This window comes from Zingiber officinale, chromosome 3B (assembly GCF_018446385.1).
Source record: "Zingiber officinale cultivar Zhangliang chromosome 3B, Zo_v1.1, whole genome shotgun sequence".
NCBI lineage: Eukaryota > Viridiplantae > Streptophyta > Magnoliopsida > Zingiberales > Zingiberaceae > Zingiber > Zingiber officinale.
In genome coordinates, this window is record NC_055991.1 from 129472126 (window position 1) to 129496137 (window position 24012).

At 37.7% G+C, this 24012-nt stretch overlaps 1 protein-coding gene across 1 annotated transcript; it reads left to right on the forward strand.

Moving 5' to 3' along the window:
* Window positions 1–3319: 3319 nt before the first annotated feature.
* LOC121967713 (protein MANNAN SYNTHESIS-RELATED 1-like) lies at window positions 3320–7130 on the forward strand. The gene is made up of 6 exons (XM_042518111.1): window positions 3320–3752; window positions 4983–5106; window positions 5218–5288; window positions 5699–5784; window positions 5939–6518; window positions 6647–7130. Exons 1-6 carry the CDS (start codon window positions 3651–3653, stop codon window positions 6923–6925), a joined length of 1242 nt encoding a protein of 413 aa, XP_042374045.1. The 5' UTR covers window positions 3320–3650; the 3' UTR covers window positions 6926–7130.
* Window positions 7131–24012: the final 16882 nt, after the last annotated feature.

Sequence of the window (24012 nt, forward strand, 5' to 3'; positions counted from 1 at the left end):
CCCCCCCGGTCGGTCCGCCACTGACGCCCCCACTCGGTCGTGCTAAACAGAGCAATCTCCCTTCACTCGGCTATTCCTATTGCTGGAGGGCTGGTTTTCATCCGACTGGGCGTGCCGTCCGGTCAAACGGGTTGATGGTCAGCATGGTCTGAGGATCTTATTGTTGTCTCTATCGTTCCGTCGCAGGCTTTCAGAGACTGGGAGTATCGTTCGGCCTTGCTTGTTAGCTTGGACCGAGCATGTCGTTCGTCTGGCCTTGCTGCACTGCTCGATCGACCTTGCCTGATCTATGAACTATATCTTTTTGACTTTGACTTCCACGTAAGTCGTTCTTCCCTGCTTTGACCCATCTTTGGTGGATCTCTTTTTCATCACCGTATCAAATAATAATAATAATAATTTAATTATTAACAATAGATTAATTAAAATAAATATAAATATAATTTATTTAGAAAATTTTAAAATTTAAATAAATTTTATAAAATATTTTCAGAGAATAATTCTATTAGGTTTTGATTGGATGTGTTTTTAGGATGAGAGTTGATATGATTTGATTTATTGATATATAGTTTTAATTAAAGTTTCGATTAAAATTGCGTCTCTTCGTGTACACACAGCGCTGTTCTGCCCCATCTGACCTGGCGCGGTTTTGCTCATGAGTAGCAGATAGCAATGCCAATCATCACCGATCGCCACCGCAAATATATAGTTTCCTCGTTCTTTTTCATTGCGAGAGCAGGAGAATAACCTCCGCTAATAGCCTGCCACCGTGATCCGCAGCAGGAGAAGATGCCGCTGAAGAGGAATTATCATCAATCGTCGTTCCGTGCCATTGCATGCCTTTTTGCGCCGTTATAATGTCCGAGAATGCCGTCCCATAACAATAACATTTTTTACCAGCAATTTGTACACGCCGTGTTCCGAACGCCCGTTCATGTCCGTTCTAACAAACCCTGATCGCCGACGATCACAGGCCACTGAACTGTAGACGCGGAACTTATTAGTTTCTATTGATCTTTTTTATCAGAGAATAGAGTTATAGAGATTGTTTTAGTTTACTTATCATGACGACAACAACACCGGACGGAGCTCGAATTAAGGAATAAAGACGTGCACAAACTTGAAGTTGAACAAAGCTAGAGAAACGCCTCAATAAATATTTTTTTAATAGAAAACACCCTAATAACTCCCATTCATTATTATGGCACCAGTTGTTTATAAATCAACTTAGTTTTTTTATAAAAAAAAATTGATTGGGCCTAAGAAATATTAATCTTTCAGTTAAACTACTCATAATAGTTAAATATGAACAAGTCAATGTGCATCTGGATTATTGATCAAAATAATTTTTTTAGGCACAAGAATATATGTTATATATGAGGTGACTAGAAACCTATAATCAGGAGAGGAGATCCTCTGAACCGTTTTTTGCGATCTAGAAGATGTTTCCTTTTCATGCATTGGTGGAAATATATGATCCTCATCTATTTTATAAGTAGGGATCATACATCTCCATCAATATATACATAGGGAGCATCCTCTGGACCGCAAAAGCGGTCCAGAGGATCTGGCCTATATAATCGAGAGGAGATCCTCTAGACCACTTTTTGTGGTCCAGAGAGTACTCCCTTTTCATGTATTGATGGGGATACATGGTCCCCACCTATTTTACAAGTAGGGATCATACATCTCCATCAATACATGAATAGGGAGCATCCTCTAGACCGTAAAAGCGGTCCAGAGGATCTGACCTATATAATCGAGAGGAGATCCTTTGGACCGCTTTTTGCGGTCCAGAGGATGTTTCCTTTTCATGCATTGATGGGGATACATGGTCCCCACCTATTTTACAAGTAGGGATCATACATCTCCACCAATACATGTATAGGGAGCATCCTCTAGACCGCAAAAGCGGTCCAGAGGATCTAACCTATATAATCGAGAGGAGATCCTCTGGACCGTTTTTTGCGGTCCAGAGGATGCTCCCTTTTCATACATTGATGGGGATACATGGTCCCTACCTATTTTACAAATAGGGATCATACATCTCCACTAATATATGTATAGGAAGCATTCTCTGAACCGTAAAAAGTGGTCCAAAGGATCTTCTCTTGATTATATAGGCGAGATCCTTTAGAAAGAAAAATACTACTAGTGCATAATTTTCTTTTTTTATTAGACATTTTTTATAAAAAAAAAATCATAATATTTTAAAATTTATATTTATATCGTTTTAAATTTATTTTTTTATTTTATTAACATTTACTTTTAAAAAAATTTTAAAAAAAATAGGCCACACCTTTTTAATCTCATTGTTTTTTCAATGAACACGTCAATAAGCATATTTCAGGCAGCGAATCATGGAAGGAATATTCTTTCGATTCCACGACCAGGTAGATGCCGGATCGCCTGTGAAGATGCCAAACACCAAACATAATTTTGTGCTAAATTATACCATTTTTTAAAAATTAAAAAAAACACTAAATCCTCATTAATCAGAGTGCTGCAAAAAGTATCATGCCCGTGTATTTTTTGTATTAATATAACTTAGAAATGTGCTAATAATAATAATAATACTTCAGTAAGTTAAGTATTTTGTAAATAGTCGCAAAATCTAAAATGATGCATATGTGATGAGGTAGAAATACTATTTACAAAACAAATGTACAGATAGGATTTTCTGTTATTATTTTTTATTTTTTATTTTTTATACTTCTTATTTTCTGTTTTTTCCGGGCCCGCCACGTGATGGTTGCAAATTAAATTAATTGAATTCAAGTAAAATTTCAATTATTCGGTGGACCAAACCACATAATCTAACGTATATCAACTCACGTCGGTTGCACGTGAGCTCGACCACGTGTGTGCCTCACGCACCCGTGTCACCGACGCTCCCGCGGGGCCCTCCGTATTGTTCATCCTCGCACGACAAGTAAAGCACAAGCCGGTGTTTCCCGCCTCGCAGAGTCAGCGAAACATGAAGGCTTTTGGTGGAGAAAGAAATAAAGAAAATTCGTCAGGCCGTCTCCGGCCTCGCCTTAATTGATGCCATAACTCCTCCGCATTTCTCTCCTTTGATTGCTAATTACTGCAAGTCCACTTCCGACCACCGATCATAAGCATCATTAGTGCCCTGCTTTTGGCATTAAGACATCATTAATCGCAAGTGATTAATTATTCCTTGTTTTATATATTATTAATTTAATTTAAAGTAAATAATTTTATATTTGAGAAAACTGAAAAAATAAATAAAAACAGAAGTTTTAGTGATAATTAAAGAAGAAGTAATGGCATATATATATCCAAACTGCCACCATTAGTCAGTAGCTTCCAAGTTCGGAGTTGCTCTTTAACTGCTCGACTGTCGGTAGGGGGCGCAGCTCGCCCCAAAGCTCCGACTCGGGCGACTCTCGCCGCTCTCTCCTTCCGGCTTCTCCTACTTCGGAAGGCTCGAGCCATCTGCCTTTGCGCGGATCTGAGTGCCAGAGGCGAAATTTGGCTTCCCTTTTGCTCCTCTCGGGATATGTATCGAAATGCCTAGCAGATCTCTCGCCTCTTCTAGTTTCTATTGCGGTTGAGGTAGCCTGCTGTTCGCTCCCGACTTTCCCTTTTTCGGGGGTTTTCGTGGGATTGGAGGCGGTCGGTGTGAAATGGCGATGGATGCCAGGCAAGTGCTCGCTGGATTTCTCACCATGGCCATGTTTGCCATGCTCGGCAACATGATCAAGAGGGACCATTTTGATTCGGTTACGGTAATTCATGGAAACTCTCTTCGTAGTGTTATATGATAAGTAGATTGGTAGATCTCGCCTTCAAAGTTGTATGTTGCATCACTGATTCAGACTAGTTTGTTGTCACGAGATTTTGGATGCATACTGAAGTATTATAGTACGTTTTTTTAGGCAAAAAAATTATCTTCGATTACTATGGACTTAAATGAACCGGATCCCCTTTTTGTCCCCTGATCTAGTTTTCTGTGGTAGGTTCGTGCATTACATCTGCATTAATTTTTATACTCTTCCTACATTTTGGAACTTGGATCTTAATTCCATAAGGAGAATTTGCAGCAAATTGTCATCTCACGGCATCGAGTACACTAGTTTACATATTGGCAGTAGTACAATTAAATATAATTTTAACAAAAAGCAAGGTCATCTAATCCATTCTGGATTTGTATCAATTTCGTCATGATAGACCTAGACAAGCAAGATCTAGAATTTGCTAAGTCTGCCTTGGGAAGGGAATGGAGGGGCGCTTAGAATTTGCTAAATCACATAACTTTGACATTGGTACAATATGATCAATGAGTTGTCTATAAAAAGGAATTTCTGGCCCCGAAAATTTTTCAAATTTAGAAGTCGATTTTCTCAGATATGCTTGCCTTTAATGATCTTTGGATTTTCTTTTCTTTTTTATCTATGTATGATTTGGATCTGATTTTTTTTTTTTTATCATTATCAGTAGAAGATTCTCTGCTGATTCATGATCCCGAAGCATATGAATATGCATATCTTTGTCTGGCTTTGAAGAGATATTAATACTTTGAGATACTAAAGGCATTTGAACATGATAATAATTGAAAGAATGCTGATATCCTGTTGTCTTTCTCTTTATTTTATACTCCATGTGTGTGTTGGTGTGGTTAAGTAATAAATATCCTTGTATACCTATTTTCTATTTGAAACACGCATTACTGCATTAAACAACTCTGCTTCTATGAAATTAAACTCTGTTACCATTGACTCTGTGAAGAGGGGGATGATATAAACTTCTTTACTTTTAAAGTCCTTGTTATTTTGCTAATTCTATTAGTTCCTTATGAAGTTCATGAATGCTTAGATAATGCAAGCACACTATTAAATAATTTGTTTTCCTCTAGTTCTCTGAATTTGCTTCCATTGTCATGCTATGGTAAATCATTTATATGTATCTTAACTATATATTTTTTTCTGAATTCTTTTATTGTACTTGCATATTTTTAGGTAACACTGCAAGAAACTTCAGTCATACAATTTGATGCATTAAAGGAAGAACAGAAGTCTCTTGTCCAAGAGTCTACAGAGAGCATCCAAGAATTTAAACCTTGCTGGTCCAAGCCAGTTCCAAGTAAGTGAATGGAGTGTCTCAGGATTCATTGCTATGCTAGATGGAGATTTTGTACTCTTAATTGACAGTGAGATCATTTGTTTACTTTTCCCTTTGGATTTCAATCTGTAGAAGAAGTACAGCAGTCAAAAGGGTACATTACTTTGTCCTTAACTGGAGGTCCTGAGCACCATATCTCACAGGTAGGGACTATGTTTTGATTTATTGGTATGACAACTATTTGTTGTATAGGTTTTTGGTTGGCACTCAGACAAGTTAAAGTATAATGTCAATGGTTAGCTTGATGATACATTCTCCAAGACAACTATTTATTCAAGAATTTTTTTATGTTCTAATATATAGCTTGCGTTTGGTTCTTACAACACAATATCTAGCTTATACTCTTATATGTTTCATTAGTTAACAATATCTTGTCAAAAGAGAGGTAGTGTTTAACTTTGATATTATCCTTATAGTACTGATTTTCTTGGATCTTATGATATTGAAAGGTAATATGATGGCGAAGTTTAAAAAAAAAAGTACAAACAAAAGATAAGATCAATGAGCATTATGTAACACTGGTTTTATTAATCTCCTAATTTTTCTTGGTCAGATCACTGATGCGATTGTTATTGTGAGGTATTTGGATGCTACTCTAGTACTTCCTGACATCAGAGGGAGTGAGCTTGGCCAAAAAAGGTTAGTTGGGCAACTTTATCATGGTTTATGTTTCCATATCTCAACACTTATTTAACAGCTTATAGACAAACATATTTTGATTCTAAACCCAAATAGACACCATTGGTTCCTAAGCTTACATTTTATTTTTTGCCATCAAATTACATATTTGCAGGAATTTTGAAGATATGTATGATGCTGATAAGTTCATTACAAGCTTGAACGGTGTCGTAAAAGTAGCAAGGGAGCTTCCTGCTGAATTAACTACTGAAACTCCAGCTGTTGTCAAAGTACCCAATAGGGTTTCAAGAGAATACATTGTGAACAATGTTGAAGCAATTTTTCAAAGCAAAAGTTATTTGCGACTCGCAAGTGTCTTCACAAAAATCAATTTGAAAGGAAATGGTAAACCAATTACCGATTTGGATTCAACTGTTTGCTTGGCTATGTTTGGAAGCCTTGAAATGAAGCATGAGATTTTGGAAGTGGCTGATCGAATGGTTGAGAGACTAAAAATACTTAGTCGCAATACAGGAAGTCAGTTTATTTCAGTTGACCTCAGGGTTGATGTGCTAGAGAAAAAGAGCTGTAAAGAAAAAGCAAATGGGAAAAAACCTTGTTACTCTCCTCTGGAGATCAGAGATTTCTTAAGAAAAGTTGGTTTCAATGCAGATAGCACAATTTACCTTACTCAGACTTGGTGGCATGAAAGTCTCAACCCTTTGAAGGAGATGTTTCCAAAAACTTATACCAAGGTGAGTTGCAGTTTTGCCAATGATTTATTACTACAAACTTCACCATTTATGTCTCTTTTTTTTTTTGAAAAGATTTAAATTTCATGACTTTGAGCTAGAATTTTTGTTATGCCTCTGTGATGTTGCAGGATGACTTAATCCCTGCCGAAAAGAAGGGCCAATTTCTCCAATCAGGAAGTGCAGAACTACAAAGAGGTCTGGACTTCCAAATATGTTCCAAGAGTGATGTCTTTGTGCCTGCCATTTCTGGTCTGTTTTACGGGAATGTAGCTGGTAAAAGAATAGCTTCAGGTCATACGCAAATACTTGTTCCGTCCAAGGTCCTCAGTTCCTCTCTGGTTGCCACTGATTTCATCTCAACTTATGTCTCCAAGAAGAACCATATAGCATACTCATGTTTCTGTTAGTTGTTTGGAGAATGAACTAAAAGCAGCAAAGAGCTTGTTCTGGAATCGCTTCTAATTAGCTTTTCTTCTTCTCAATGTGTTTAGGTTCCCAAAAGGCAGAGTGAATGGGCCATATACAGGTTCATGTAACTTAAATGCAACTACCACTGTTTGTATTATGTAATAGAGTTGTTTCGGTCAAATTTAAAAGGAAATATTTCTTTTCTTTCTGGTACCAATTAATTTAATTTCAAAGTACCATGTATAACATTGCCAGAATGCTTGACCTACCCAATTTTCTAAATTTATCCATCTTAATTAAAATGTTAATTATTGTAAAGGTCTAAGCCACGTGAATTCTAAACATCGGATAAGAACTAAGGAAAATAAGGACAACAAATATCTAATTTCATGATGAACAGTTCATGATATAAGAAAATAATACATAAAGACAAGAAAAGTAATATATAAAAATAATACATAAAGACAAGAAAAGTAATATATAAAGATAAAGAATATGATTGAAGAGTCATGATCTTTGTCCTAGCGTCGTCAGTTTGATTTTTATGAAAGAAAATGTAGCAAAAAAAAAAAGAGAAAGGTCTTTTAAAGGACTTAGAAGGAGATGACACCAAAAATCTTTAGGTCAATAGAGAACCAAGAGTTCTATCAAGATTGCCCTAAACCCTTGGAAATCTCTTCTTTATATCATAATCTAATCTGTTATCAGCGTATAAGTAATAATGGATTGAGTTAAAGGGTTCTACACATTGAACCTGTATCCAATAACCCAAAACTCAATAAACATAAGTTAGATCACTTTAAAGGATTTGGATTGTATTCACATGTTCAACTTACAAATAAGCTCACTTAATAGGAATAATAATAAAATCCAACAATCTCCTACTTAGGTTACATGTGAGTTGTTTGTAAAATACAAATAAAACTTTAATTAATATAAAACTTTATGGGTATAAGATACCCATGTAAGTAATCTGGTCCATTAATTTCATTGGTATAGGATTAAAGAGGTCATAATTATTATATATGATCGTAATAAGTTCCAACAGTAATCATAATACTAATGTCATTACTGACATATATCAAGATGTAGATGTATAATATGGAAATTATATAAAATGTGATCAATACATGTCAATTTCCAACTGATCCTAAGGTGACCTCAAAATATGTCAGATCATATTTGCAAATACATTATGCTAAATTGTAAGAAAAATCATGATCTAAACTTTATTATTCCAAAAGAAATTTATATTACATTTACAAACACCAAATACTTAACAATAGTAGTAAATCATGATATTGTATTTCAAAGTGTCCAACAAACAAATAAAATCTCATAAATGTTTTGAACTTTAAGTACGTATAATATCAAAACAAAATGATTGTTTTTATTATCAAATATAGAGCAATAAAATAAATACGGACTCTCATTAGATAAGTTTTTCTTTCATAAGGACTCTCATATCTACAACATGTGCATGAAAGATCTTAGGCACCAAATCTTTGATGAGTGGATCAGTCAACATGGAATCTATGTTGATTTGCTCTATCATGACTTGATGACTCTAAACTCTTTCTTTAACCTCTAGAAATTTAATGTCGATGTGCTTAGACTTTGATAAACTGCGGTTATTCTTGGCATAAAGTTATACGACTTTATTATCACAATAGATCCTCAGTAGTCTGTCAATGCCATCAACGATCTGCAATACTGTGATGAAGTTCCGTAGCCAAATCTTGTGATTAGATGCTTTATAATATGCTATCAACTCTGCCTCCATAGTAGAAGGGGCTACTCGTATCCCCTCAAGCAAGCATAAAAATATATTCCTAAGTGGACCTCCTACTATCCAAACATCTAGTAAAATCAGAGTCTGAATATCCAATCACCTCTAGATAATCTGATCCCCGATACGTGAGCATATATTCTTTAGTTCTTTGCAAATACTGCATTTCTCTCTTAACCGCTTTCTAATGTGACAGTCCTGGATTACTAACATATTTACCTAACATCTCTACTATAAATGCTATATATGGTCATGTACAAACATGTGCATGCATGAGACTTTCCACTACTGACGCATATGAGAATTGTTTCATCTCCTTTATTTCAAGTTCAAGTCGTGGACATTGCTGCAAGTTGAACTTATTATCTCTTGACATAAGTGTGTCACCAGGTGTACAGTTCTACATGACATACCTCATAAGCACCTTTTCGATATAAGTTTGTTGTGAAAGTCCAAGAATGTCTCTTGAACGATTATAACAAATCTGTATACCTAAAACAAAAGATGTTTTACTAAGATCTTTTATTTCAAAATTACCAAATAAAAATGACTTGGTTTCATGCAACAAACCCTTATTATTGCTCATAAGCAATATATCGTCCACGTAGAGAACAAGTATAATAAACATGTTCTCACTAAACTTGACATATATGCACTGATCAACGGAGTTTTTCTTAAATCCAAATGAGGTGTCACTCTGTTTCAAACCATAAATGGACTTCTTTAACCTGCATATTAGGTGTTTTGAGTCCGAGGACTCAAAGTTCTCCAATTGCACTATATATATATATATATATCTTAATATCTCCATTGAGGAATAAAATCTTTACGTCTATTTAGTATAACTCATAATTATAATGAGCTACAAGTGTCGTGATTTTCCTAAGGGAGTCATTTGGCGACATAAGCAAGAAAGTCTCCATGTAATCAATATCTTCCTTCTGAGAATCCGTTGGCAACAAGACGGACCTTATACTTTTCGATATTGTCTCTTGAATCCCGCTTAGTTTTAAATATTCATTTACAACCAATGGACTTCTTATTTTCAGGCAATTCGACAAGTTCCCAACGTTAAATGTTTAAAAATAAATTTTAAATAAAAAAATCTTTCTTATTTTTTTCAACATTCAAAATATAATTTCCTTATATTAAAAATCATATTTTTCAAAATTTATCTCTCCAAAAATTTTAAATTTAAAATAACATTTCTCGATAAAAAATTCATGAAAAATCAGATAATTACCAAGAAAAAAAAACCTCAAAAAGTTTTATTTTATCAGAAAACCCAACTAATTATTACAAGATAATTAAAATTTTCAAAAATAAATTTTCTAAATAATTTTAATTTTAAAAATCTAATTTTTTTTGGTTAGACAATTCATAAAAAATAATATTGAGGTAAAAAAAAAATTAAAAAAAAATTTGTTAACAAATAATAATTTTATTTTTTGTAGAAAAAAAAGTTAACACAAAATATGAAAAGAAAGCAGCAAAATAATTAATTTTGTAAACAATATTAAAAATTAAAATAAATTCAATCTAGGCACGCAAAAAAATAATTTTAATCAAATTAGGAATGTCTTGTTACCTAAAATAAGTTTCTACCTACTAAGTTTATCAAGTATTTTCGAAAAATTTTACTTCTAGATGCTTTTATAATTTGCCTCCTATGGTTCCTAATATATCGATTAAGTCTGCTAAAATTTGGAGCATACATGGAATTTTTCATAATTTTTATTTGTTCTTTAAATTTTGTATTTTTATTTTTAACTTTATTAAATTCCTAGTGGGCATGCTTTAGCTAAGATAATTTTCAAATTCATATTTTCCTTTTTAAATTTGATATTCTTAGTTTTAAGCTTACATAAATATTTAGACATTAATTTTATACATTTATAAAGTTGATTAGGAGGGAGAAGGCATACCTCACTTACCATGTCGGTCTTGAAGTTTAACTCTCCCCCTTCATCGCTGCTTCCTTCATCGATGCTCTCCTCTTAGTGACTCTCTATTAGTGCTAGTCCGACATACTCTTCCAGCTCGGACTCTTTTGATGATAACTTGTCCCATATTGCTTTGAGATTCTTTAGTTTAGGCTTTCTTGACCATTTTTATTTGACTTTTAATTTCAGACAGTTCTCTTTTATATGCCCTTCATCATCGTAGTTATAGTATTATACTTTTTTTTTTGGTTCCATGGAAGCTTCTTAGCCTAAAACTTGTTGAATTTATTAGTTTTAAAGAACTTTGAAAAAAAATTTACCACGTAAGCTTTTTCATCTTTGTCGAGGGATGTGTTGGAATCTGATTCGACCTTTCTTGTGTTCATTGTGACGTTGTTGTTTCACTCCTTGTCCTTTCTTATGCTTGTACATCTAGATTCATGTAATTCAAAGGTAGAAAATAAATTTTCTAAACTACTTACCTCGAGATTCTTAGAAATTTAGTAGTTGTCTACTATCGAGGTCCATTTGGGTGTTCTCGGAAAGGCGTTGAGAGTATATCGGATTGAGTCTCGGTTTGTTACCAATTCTTCAAGGTTCGTCAATCTGGTGATAAGCTCCTTGATCTTTCCCTGTAATTGGGCTATCGTTTCTCCTTCTTGTATCCGAAGGTTTGTCAACTGATTTTTGAGCAAGTCTCATCTTGCTAGCTTAGCCTCTGATGATCCTTTGTGCAGCTCCAAGAATTTCTCCCAGAGTTTCTTGGCGAAGTCATAAGCGTCGATCCAGTTGACTTCTTACAGCAGCAGAATGCTTAGCAGATGGTGTAAGTACACTGGATAGTTTTGATGTGGTCAGCCGAATTAAGTTAGGTCATGTTGTGTCTGATTCTTGTGCCTAAGTGTGCAGGAACTTAGGAACGCAAGAAGTCGAGCGAAAGACACGGTTAGTGAGAAGGATGACATGGGATGTGAGTCGATATGCTTAGTGCATCCAAAAGATGAGGTGTTGTGGAAGAGTACACTGGCAGACAAGAAGGATACATGCGGCGCCTCCGAGGGATGAGAAGCCAAAGTGGAAGAATGCTCGAGGAGAAGATTGGAGTTGGATTCAGATGAGCTCAACTCTGGATGACCGGAGAGTCACCCAAGCGATCAGAGCAATAGCTGAACAATGTCCAGGTGCCTAGACAATGTCCAAGAGCCCGAACCGATCTGGGTCAAAAGAAACGCCCCTTTTAACCCAGACCGGTCGAGGGTCAGAACAACCGCCCCTTGTGAAGAGGATTGAGGCGATCAGTGGAGGCACCCAGACCTAGTCTCAGCACCAGGAGACTGCCACGTTATCAAACAACTATTTCTAGTTGTGGACTATAAATTGAGTCCTGATCCTCTTAGTTAAATACAACACTTGACCATGAACATTGTACTTTCATTTCAATACTCTGTAGTTTCTTTTCTATTCTTAATCATTATAAGAGGTTACTCCGCCTTCAATGAAGGAACTTGATAGTGTGCATTCATCTGCCTTGGATTAACAACATCCTTGGTTATAACCGAGTACATTCATTGTCTCTCATTCTTTTAGTTTATGTTTTTATTATTCAACTAACTTATGCTTGTCTTTGCTAAAACTGAAAAGCAAAAGAATTTGGTAATATAATTTGCAGGCTATTCATCTCTTCTAGTCAGCCTCATCCGGACCTATAATTAGTATCAAAGTCCAACCGTCTCAGAAGGACTAATTGCCAACTGAAACACAAGGCCGGAGCAAGCATTTATCCACAAAGATTCGAGGGGGACTTTGTGATCTGGAAAAAAATGGAGGTATTTTTTAAAATAGACTTTGATATTTTACTTACTATAAAATATGATTTTGTAACACCTGTAGATTAGCACGGAGCTGAAAAAGAACATGTCAAACTAGCACTAATGACAAGTCACCAAGAGAAGAGCATCGATGAACGGGGAGTTACATATGAAGAAAGTAGCAATGAAGATAAAGAATTCAGCTTCAGATCAGATCTGGTAAGTGAGGTATGTCTTCTACCTCCTGATCAATTATATTATGGTATAACCTTAATGTCTAGATCAATGTGCAAACTCAAGTCTAAGAATAATAAATTGAAAAGGGAAAATGTAAATTTTAAAACCATCTTAGCTAAAGCGCCCACTAGAAGAATTTGATAAAGTTAAAAATAAAAATACAAAATTAAAATAACAAATAGAATATCTTAAAAATTTTGCATGTTTAAATTTTTCACAAAATCTAAATTCTAGAAATCATGGTGGGCTTAACAGATATTTACGAAACCATATGAGTCAAATTATAAAAATAAATAGAAAATTTATTTATAGAAAGTATTTGATAAATATAGTAGGAAGGAATTTATTTTGGATTTCTAAATCATATTTAGTTTAAATTAAATTAATTTATGCATGCTCCAAATATAAATTTAGTTTAATTTTAATATTTCTTGTAAAATTTAATTGTTTTGTACACTTAATTTTCATAATTTAGGTTGATTTTTTTTTCCAGCATAAAAACATTACCTACTCACAAAAATATTTTCAAAAATTTTCGTTTGTTATATATATTTTTTTAAAATTCTCTTTCAAAAAGTAAATTTTGATAAAAAAAATTATTTAGAAAATTATTTTCAAAAACATAATTTTTCTATAATCATAAGTTATATTATCTATTAGAGTAAATATTTTTAGATTTTTTTTTTGACAATTATCTGATTTTTTTATGTAATTTTTATCCAAAAAATAATTAAAATTTTTTTTTCAGAGATTAATTTTGAAAAAAACTTGATTTTTTAGGAAATTACCATTGTATTTTGAATGTCTAAAAAAATCAACTAGATTTTTAGGACTTGAAAACCATTTTTTATATTTATTTTTAAAAATAACTTTATCTGTTTTAAATATTTTTTAGTTAAAACAAAAAATATTTTATACTTAAAATTTGTATCATGATTTTAAATTATTACGATTATCATTGATAAAAAATTTCAAGATTTTTTGAGACATTAAAATAATTTTTAAATTATGTTTTTAAAAATTTTCTGATTAATTGATTAAAAAGTATTTCTTTTTTAATTTAATTATCATAAAAGGCATATAATTGATAATTCTATCTTATACCCCTATAAATATTTTTAATATTTTTCTAAACTATTTTTCTTATTTTTTTTAATCAAGGGAGGAATAATATAGGGATTAAAATTAGGAAATTTTTTATATATTTTTTATCACGCAATTCATGCTTTAATTGTTATTTTATTTCACAAAATAAAATATCATGTCTTTGTTTACCCTAACTTTAACTCGGATTGATGCACATGAAAAAAAAATTGTAAGTACCCCGAGATAGTTTTAATATGGTCAACCGAGTTAAGTTAAGTCTTGTTGTTTCTGATCATTATGTTTAAGCGTGCAGAAACTTTGAAACACAAAAAGTCGAGTGGAAGACACAACTAACGAGTAGCGAGAAGGATGATACGGGAAGCTAGTCGATGAGCTCAGTGTATCCGAAGGATGAGGTGCTATGAAAGAGTACACTGGTGGACAAGAAGGATGCATGCGACACTTCTGAGGAACGAGAAGATGAAGCGGAAGACTGCTCGAGGAGAAGACTGAAGTTGGATTTGGGTGAGCTCTGTTGGTGCAATATTCCCTAGGTCAAGGTTAACCTGGTTGACTGAGCTTGAATTGAGTCAAGCTCGAGTCATGATGTTTGGGTTTCGATGTTTGACAATACATGTAGACAACACATGGAGATTGCAGGTGCAATTGTTCATGTGGGAGATTGTGAAGGAGAGTCAAGTAGGTCAAGGTTGACTGGATACTTAACTGGAAAATTCTAGTGAGTGAAGCTAGGCAGTTGGAAGTCATGGTGAGTGAAGCCAGGCAATTGGGAAAGTCCTGGTGAGTGAAGTCAGGCAGATGAGAAGTCCTAGTGAGTGAAGCTAGGCAGTTGGAAGTCCTGGTGAGTGAAGCCAGGCAATTGGGAAAGTCCTGGTGAGTGAAGCCAGGCACAAGGAAATCCAGATGGATCAAGGCTGATCGGACATCTGGTGTTGGAAAGTCCAAGTAGGTCAAAGGGATTGATCGGATACTTAGCACGAGGAGGAAAGTCCAAGTGGGTCAAAAGAATTGACCAGACACTTGGTGAGTGAGTCCTAGCAGGTCAAGGGTGACCGGATGCTAGGCACGATGAACCAACAGGTCATGGATTGATCGGATGTTGGTTTTAGGGGGCTTTAGACTTGATTAGGCAAGTCCACAGGAGCTGGATCGATCAACCGATCTATTGGCTCAAGCCCAATCGATCGGTTGATCGATTGGGAGAGCACCCGCGAGAAGTCCTCTTCCCAATCGATCAGTGGATCGATTGGGAAGCTAACGTCGATCGCACAGAAAGCCTCCCAATCGATCGGTCGATCGATTGGGAGCCTCCAATCGATCGGCTGATCGACTAGGAGGTTCTGTTTTCACGCGATAAGGGCTGGATCGATCAGCCGATCGATCCAGGCAATTCCCAGGAGCACAGAGGCGCTCTGGATCGATCGGTCAATCGATTCAAAGCCTCCCCAATCTGTTGGAACCCCAAGGTTGTTTTGGTGTGATCAACAAGTTAAGGTAGGTCCTGTTTGTTTTAACCTTATGTCTAAGTGTGCAGGAGCTTAGGAACACAGGTAGTCGAGCGGAAGACGCAGGTAGCGAGAAGGACAGCAGTCCGAGGGACGAGGTGCTGCGGAAGAGTACACCGGCGGACGAGAAGGAAGCGTGCGGTGGTTCCGAGGGACGAAAGCTGGAGCGGAAGATTGCTCGGGGAGCAAGAGACGCAGCTAGCGAGAAGGACGGCACGCGGTGCGTCCGAGGGACGAAGACTGCGGATGAGTACGCCGGCGGACGAGAAGGAAACACGCAGCGATTCCGAGGGACGAGAAGCCGGAGGGAAGCTCGCTCGAGAAGACCGGAAGTTGGGTTCGAGTGAGCCCTTTTCCGGATGGCAGAGATCACCCAAGCGAGCGGATCCGGAGGAGAAGAACCGGACCGAGGAGGGACTGAACCAGAGAAGAGGTTCCGGACAAAAAAGTCAACGCTGTTGACTTTGGGCTCCGGGGCGCCCGGAGCCATCCGGGGCGCCCGAACCCTGATTTTGACCAGGATCGCGATTTACGCGATCTGAACGTTGGGGGATAAAGTTTTATCCCCCCAGGGCGCCCGGAACCCTTCCAGGCGCCCCGACCAAGGCTATAAATATAGCCTTGGTCCAGAAGCTTTTCATCAATTCAGAACTCAGTAATTAGCATTCCAAACACTTGTGCGCTCACTGTTCTAGTTTAGCTTCTATTTTTGTGCTTTCACCGGTGTAAGAGGCTTCTCCGCCCGAAGGAGTTTTTAGTGCGATTACTTTCCTTGGATTAACAACGTCCCCGGTTGTAACCAAGTCAAACACGGTGCCTCGTTTCTTTCTTGTATTTCTGCTTAGCTAATTTTATACAAGTGTTAGTTTAAAAGTTCGAGAAGGGTTGCTTTTGTTTTTGATTTTACAGGGCTATTCAACCCCCCCTTCTAGCCGGCCCAACGGTCCTACAAGTGGTATCAGAGCCGAGGCGCTTCAGGAGGACTAACCGCCGAACGAAGCAACGCAATGGCCGGACCAAGCATCCACCCACCAAAATATGAAGGGGACTTCGCTACCTGGAAAAAACTGATGCAGGTATTTCTTACAATAGATATTGAATTATTTTTAACAATGAAATTTGGCTTTGAAGCTCCAGAGGACAAGGAAATAGATAAATGGACAAAAAAGGAGCAGGCCGACTTCGTGGCAAACGGCAAAGCAGAGTACCATCTGCTAAGCGTTCTTCCGCCTCAAGAAGTCAACAGGATCGGTAAATACAACTCCGCAAAGGAACTTTGGGAGAAGTTCCTCGAGCTGCATGAAGGTACGTCCGAAGCCAAGCTCGCTAGACGAGATCTGCTTCGCAATCAGCTCACCAGCCTGCGACTTGGGGAAGACGAGACAGTCGCACATCTGCACTCCAGAATAAAAGAAATCATCACCGGACTCACGAATCTCGGAGAAAAGGTAAGTAACCGAGATTCGCTCAGGTACGCGTTAAATTCATTTCCGAGAAATTCAAAATGGGCATCACTAGTAGATGCTTTTTACATTTCTAAGGACTTAGAAAAAATTTCATTAGAAGAATTTTTTTCAACATTTGAAGTCCATGAGTCAAGATGTGCAGGAATGAAGGAGTCCAAGAACAACGTCACCCTCAAAGCTTCGAGAGACGAACCTGAGTCGGAATCCTCTCTCGACGACGAGGAAATGGTAATGATGGTAAGAAGATTCAAGAAACTTTGTAAATCTAGATCTACTAACCATCTGCAGGGGAAAAAGAAAAGGACAATCCGCTGCTACCACTGCGACGAAGAAGGGCATGTCAAGGACAACTGCCCCAAGCTGAAGAACAAAGACAAGGATAAGGGTAAGAAGCCTATCCAGAAACGAAAGGCCCTGAAGGCGACGTGGGACGATACTTCGTCCGAATCGGAAGTCGAAGCATTCTCCGGACTCGCACTAATGGCGAGTCATCAAGACGACGACTGCGATTCAAGCTCTTCCGAAATGAGCATCGAGAGCATCGATGAAGGGGGAGACACGTCAGAAGAAAGCAGCAGCTCAGGGGGAGAAACGGACAACGAGATCGACAAGGTAAGTCAGGTACGATCTCTTCCTCCCGATAAAATGTTTAAGTTTGTTAAACTTTTAACAAAAGACTGTTGTAAATTAGAAAGTGAAAATAAAAATTTAAAAGTAATTCTAGCTAAGTCTTGTCCCTTAGAAGAATTAGATAAATTAAAATTAAAAAATGAGAAATTGGAATTAGAAAATCAAAATTTGAAAATTCAAATAGATAACTTTTATGCATGTTCATCTAAAACCAATGTTAGAAGATTTAATAATTTAAATTGGTACTTTAAATATCACCCGGGACAAATTAGGAACATTTCAAGAAAATATGTCCCTAAAAACTTTTTAGTTAATCCAGTAGGTTGGAACCTATATTGGGTTCCTAAATCATGCTTAAATTAATTTTAAAAGTAAAATTAGCGCTTTAAGTGAGAAAATTAAACAAAGAATTTCTTTATGAGGCTTTGTCTAAGGAAGTGGTTGTTGCTCCAATAACCAAGAAGGCCTAGTGCCTCGCCACGACCTAGAAGCCAAAATATTGAAATAAATGTTTAATTAACTTACTAATGAAGCATTAATACAAGAATTAATTAGTGCTTGAAAAAGGTTATTCAAAACATTTTATTTCAAATTAGAAATTTACCTACTTAGAAAATTTTTTTTTACCTAAGTCACTTAAAAAAAAATACTTAAAAATGTAAGTTAGGATTTTTTTTTAATTTTTTTTTCTTAGAAATATTCTCAAAAATTATTTTTTCCTAAGTTAAGAACTTTTGTCTTGAAACTAGAAATCTCAGCTTTAATTACTTAGAAAATTTTTCTAATTTTCTTAAAAACTTAGATTTTTTTGAAATACTTTTTCTAAGTCTTTAACCCTTAGATTATTTTTCTTGGAACCCCATTTTTTTGTGATCAAAGGGGGAGAAGGGAAAGTATAAGTCTAGGGGGAGGTAGATAGATTTAATTTTTTCTATCTTTTTGCACTTAAATTGTAATTTAAGTTAATTTACTTAATTCAATTTTATGTCTATTTTAACCCTAGCTTTACTTGGGTTGATCACACCAAAAAGGGGGAGATTGTTGGAACCCCAAGGTTGTTTTGGTGTGATCAACAAGTTAAGGTAGGTCCTGTTTGTTTTAACCTTGTGTCTAAGTGTGCAGGAGCTTAGGAACACAGGTAGTCGAGCGAGAAGGACAGCAGTCCGAGGGACGAGGTGCTGCGGAAGAGTATACCGGCGGACGAGAAGGAAGCGTGCGGTGGTTCCGAGGGACGAAAGCTGGAGCGGAAGATTGCTCGGGGAGCAAGAGACGCAGTTAGCGAGAAGGACGGCATGCGGTGCGTCCGAGGGACAAAGACTGCGGATGAGTACGTCGGCGGACGAGAAGGAAACACGCAGCGATTCCGAGGGACGAGAAGCCGGAGGGAAGCTCGCTCGAGAAGACCGGAAGTTGGGTTCGGGTGAGCCCTTTTCCGAATGGCAGAGATCACCCAAGCGAGCGGATCCGGAGGAGAAGAACCGGACCGAGGAGGGACTGAACTAGAGAAGAGGTCCCGGACAAAAAAGTCAACGCTGTTGACTTTGGGCTCGGGGGTGCCCGGAACAGTCCGGGGCGCCCGGAGCCATCCGGGGCGCCTGGACCCTGATTTTGACCAGGATCGCGATTTACGCGATCTGAACATTGGGGGATAAAGTTTTATCCCCCCAGGGCGCCCAGAACCCTCCAGGCGCCCCGACCAAGGCTATAAATATAGCCTTGGTCCAGAAGCTTTTCATCAATTCAGAACTCAGTAATTAGCATTCCAAACACTTGTGCGCTCACTGTTCTAGTTTAGCTTCTGTTTTTGTGCTTTCACCGGTGTAAGAGGCTTCTCCGTCCGAAGGAATTTTTAGTGTGATTACTTTCCTTGGATTAACAACCTCCCCGGTTGTAACCAAGTCAAACACGGTGCCTCGTTTCTTTCTTGTATTTCTGCTTAGCTAATTTTATACAAGTGTTAGTTTAAGAGTTCGAGAAAGGTTGCTTTTGTTTTTGATTTTACAGGGTTATTCAACCCCCCTTCTAGCCGGCCCAACGGTCCTACACAATCGATTGAAAGCAATCCAATCGATTGGGATCCGATCGTTGGCGCAGGATTTAGTCGTTGGCGTGCGATTGCTTCAGCAGTTCTTCCTCTCTTCGACACACACGACCAGAGCTTGAGTTTGGGTGATTTCTCCACAAAGTTCACCGTCAGATCTTGAAGGTTCTTGGAGGTACGTCCAAGTCAAGAGGCAAGAATACAACAAGAAGAAGGAGCTAGGGTTTTACTGTAATCTTGTAAGATTCATTTGTATTTTGCTTCCTTCTTTCTTGTTGTTGTATTGTGAGCTTGTAGGCTTCTCCGCCTTCGGTAGTTATCGTAAAGGAGTGTTTTATTAGTGGAGGATGCATGAGTGTGTGGATCCTTGGACTAGTCACCTCTTGTGAGGTGGATACCAAGTAAATCCTCGAGTTAGCGTTGTGGTACTTGTGTTCTTGTATTTTCCGCTGCACATCATCGAAAGAAGCAAGCAACGACAAGCACGAGATCGCGCCGAGCTATTCACCCCCCCCACCACTCTAGCTACATTTCGGTCCCAACAAGCTCAACTCTGGATAGTAAGAGAATCACCTAAGCGACTAGAGCAGCAGCAGTCAGACAAGTCAACACGAAGTTGACTTGTCTAGGCGCCTAGATGAAGTCCGGGCGCTCGGACCAGCTTGGGTCAGAATAGGCACCCCTTTCAACCGTTACGGTGAGGATAACTTTTGGAGTCCACATCAGCACCAATCGAGGTGCCTAGACTAGTCCAGACACCCAAGCAAGGATAAATGTCTTATCACAAAGATATTGCGAAGAGGATTGAGACGACCAGTGGAGCCGTCTGGATCTGGTCCAGATGCCCAGAGACTACTGTGTCATTAAATGATTATTTCAATCAATGGGCTATAAATAGAGCCCTGGTCCATAACACTTGACCATGAACACTATGCTTTCATTTCAATACTCTGTAGTTTCTTTTCTATTCTTGAACGTTGTAAGAGGCTACTCCACCTTTAACGAAGGAGCTTGATAGTATGCATTTATCTGTCTTGGATTAACAACTTCTGCGGTTGTAACCAAGTAAAATTCATTGCCTCTCGTTCTTTTAGTTTATGTTTTTATTGTTCAACTAACTTGTGTTTGTCTTTGCTAAAACTGGAAAGAAAAAGAATTTGGTAATCTAACCTGTAGGCTATTCACACCCCCTCTAGTTGGCCTCACCGGGACCTACAAATGGAACTCTGCTTTTTCGTTTGCCACAGAGTCAGCTTGTTCCTTCTTGATCCAAAATTATTCTTTTTTGGCTCCTTGCTGATCTCTGGGTGTTGCAAAATCATATTTAATTGTAAATAATATATCAAAATCTATTTTAAAATACCTTCATCTTCTTCTTCTTCCATGTAATGAAGTCTCCCTTTAACTTCGGTGGATGAATGCTCGCTCCAGCCATTTATGTTTTAGACGGTGATTAGTCCTTCTGAAGTAACCTTACTCTGATACCAATTATAAGTCTGCGTTAGGCCAACTAGAGGGGGATGAATGTCCTGAAAAGAAATTTAGAAATCTCTTGTTTTTCAAACTTTGCAAGAACACAATATTAATTAAACAATCAAAAGAAAATGCATAAAATAAGTAAGAGGACATAAGAATTACTTGGTTACAACATAAGTAGTTGTTAATCCAAGGCAAGTGAAGGCGCACTAGAAATTCTCTTTCGTTGATGGCGGAGTAGTCTCTTATAGATTTTAAAAGCTCACAAACTAGTTAGGAAATGAATACAGTGATTGTTATGCAATTCCTATCTTCAAAGGGCTTTTTATGGCCTCTAAAAAAAAAGTTATCATTATTTGAGGCACATCTAAGAGGATCCAGAGTGCCTCCAAGAGGATAGAAGTGTATCCTCTTCTCAATGATAGCCTAACGACTACTGTTCATTGGCGGTGCCTTTATAAGAGCTTGGAGGTGCTTCCAAGGGAGGCTCTAGGTCGCCTCCATCAAAGAATGAGGGTACCTCCATCAAACCATGAGGGCACCTCCATCAAGAGCATGAGGGCGCCTCCAAGCTTCTTTAGGGCATCCAGTTAACCTCTAATTGGTTAACTCTTTCTCGCGCTTATTTGGGTGATGCTTCGGTCATCCGGAATTGAGCTCACCCGAACTCATCTCCGGTCTTCTCTTCGAGCAAACTTCCTCCTCGGCTTCTCATCCCTAGGAAGTGTCGCGCACTTCCTTCTCGTTTGCAGATGTACTCTTCCGCAGCACCTCGTTCCTTGAATGCACCAAGCCCGTCAACTCACTTCCCGTGTCATCTTTCTCGGTAGCTACATTATATTTGCTGCTCGACTTCTTGTATTCCTAAGTTCCTGTACACTTATACACAAGACATCAAAACCACAGGATATAACTTAACTCGGTTGACCACATCAAAATTAACCCGAGGTACTTACATAATATTTTCTTCCACGGTTAGATCTGACAACTTTAATTTTCTTATCTAGTTAAAGTTCAACTTTAACTTTAAAAATTTTGAACATGTCCAAAGATTACAAGTTCTCATGAATAAGGTACAGATAACCAAATCTATAATAGTCGTTTATGAAGCTAATAAAATATGCATGTCAATTCCAATATGCCTTAAGGAATGATCCACAAATATCTGTATTAACTCCAAAATATCACTACAATGGCTAGCCCCCTTATTGCTTTTGTTAGTGGTCTTCCCTTAATACACTTTATGCAGACATCAAAGTTTGACATATCAAGGGAATCAAGAATTCCATCCGACATTAACCTTTCTAAGCGTTATTTGGATATATGTCCTAAACACCTATGCCACAACATGAAAGAATTTTTGTCAGTCAATTTATATTTTATACCTATACTATGCATTATTACATTGTCAACCGTAGGAGTAAAAATGTTCAATTTATAAAGCTTATCAATCAAGAAATCATTGCCAATCAAAACTGAATAAAAAAATACTAAATATTCCATTTTCAAATGAATAAGAATAATTCGATTTGTCTAAACAAAAAATTGAAATTAAGTTTGATCTGAAAGACTATACAATAAAAGTATTTCTTAAATCTAAATAGATATTAGTTCCTAAATAAAGCCTAAAAACACTAATAGACTCGACTGCAACATTCTTTTTATTTCTCGTATAGATGTATCTTTATCATCAAGCGGAAGTTAGCTCTTGAGACAATCCTGTACAGTGACACTTATGTGAGTAGTAGCACTGATATCTATCCACCAAGTGTTAGTGGGCACAATTGTTAAATTGACTTCTGAATTAACAAAGTTGAGAAGTTTACCCTTCTTTACATGTCAGTTAGCGTACTTGAGGTAGTCTTTCTTCATATGGGTTTTCTTCTTGCAAAAGAAAGAAGTGAATTCATTATCCTACTTCTTGTACTCCTTATGACCATTGTTTCCAGAATCTGCAATTCGTTTTTCTTTTCCTTTGTTATTGATCATCTTTCACTTCTTGCTTATGTTGGTGCAACATCCCTCAGGTCAAGGTTGACCTGGTTGACCAAGCTGAGTCTTGGTTTGAGTTTAGATGTTTGACAATAAGAAATTGATTGAAGAAGAGTTAAGTAGGTCAAGGTTGACCGGATACTTGACTGGGAAGTCCTAACTGGGATGTTAGGTAGAATGAAAGTCCTGGTGAGTGAAGCCAGGTGGAAGCCCTAGTGAGTGAAGCTAGGCAGATGGAAAACCCTAGTGAGTGAAGCTAGGTGAAAGCCCTAGTGAGTGAAGCTAGGCAGATGGAAAACCCTAGTGAGTGAAGCTAGGTGAAAGTCCTGGTGAGTGAAACCAGGCAAGGGAAAATCCAGATGGATCAAGGATGATCGGATATCTGGTGTTGGGAAGTCCAAGTAGGTCAAAGGATTGACTGGATACTTGGCACGAGGAAATACAGATAGGTCAAAGAGATTGACCAGACATCTGATGGAAGTCCAAGTAGGTCAAAGAGAGTGATCAGATACTTGGCATGAATAGAAAAGTCCAAGTGGGTCAAAGGGATTGACCAGACACTTGGTGGGAAGTCCTAGCAGGTCAAAGGAGTGACCAGATGCTAGGCATGGTGTACCAACAGGTCAAGGTTGACCGGGTGTTGGTTTGGTAGGCTTGGGACTTGGTTTTGGGCAAAAACCAAGTACTGGATCGATCAGTGGATCGATCCAGGAGCTAGATCGATCAGTGGATCGATCCAAGCCTTTCCTACCGAACAGAGAGCCTCTGGATCGATCCGTGGATCGATCCAGATGTCCCAATCGATCAGTGGATCGATTGGGACGCGGCTGCTTCGCGCGATAAGCGCTGGATCGATCCATGGATCGATCCGCATTTTTCCACAGAGGCGCTCCGGATCGATCCGTGGATCGATCCAAAGCCTCCCCGATCGATTGGGAACATTCGAATCGATCGGGATCCGACCGTTGGCGTCGATAAAGGCCGCAGGCGTTCATTTCCTTCGGCATCTCTTCTCCGATTCACTCCAGATTTCTCGCCAGCTCCTCCACAGCACTCACAAAGCTCAGATCGCCAGTTCTTGAAGGATCTTGG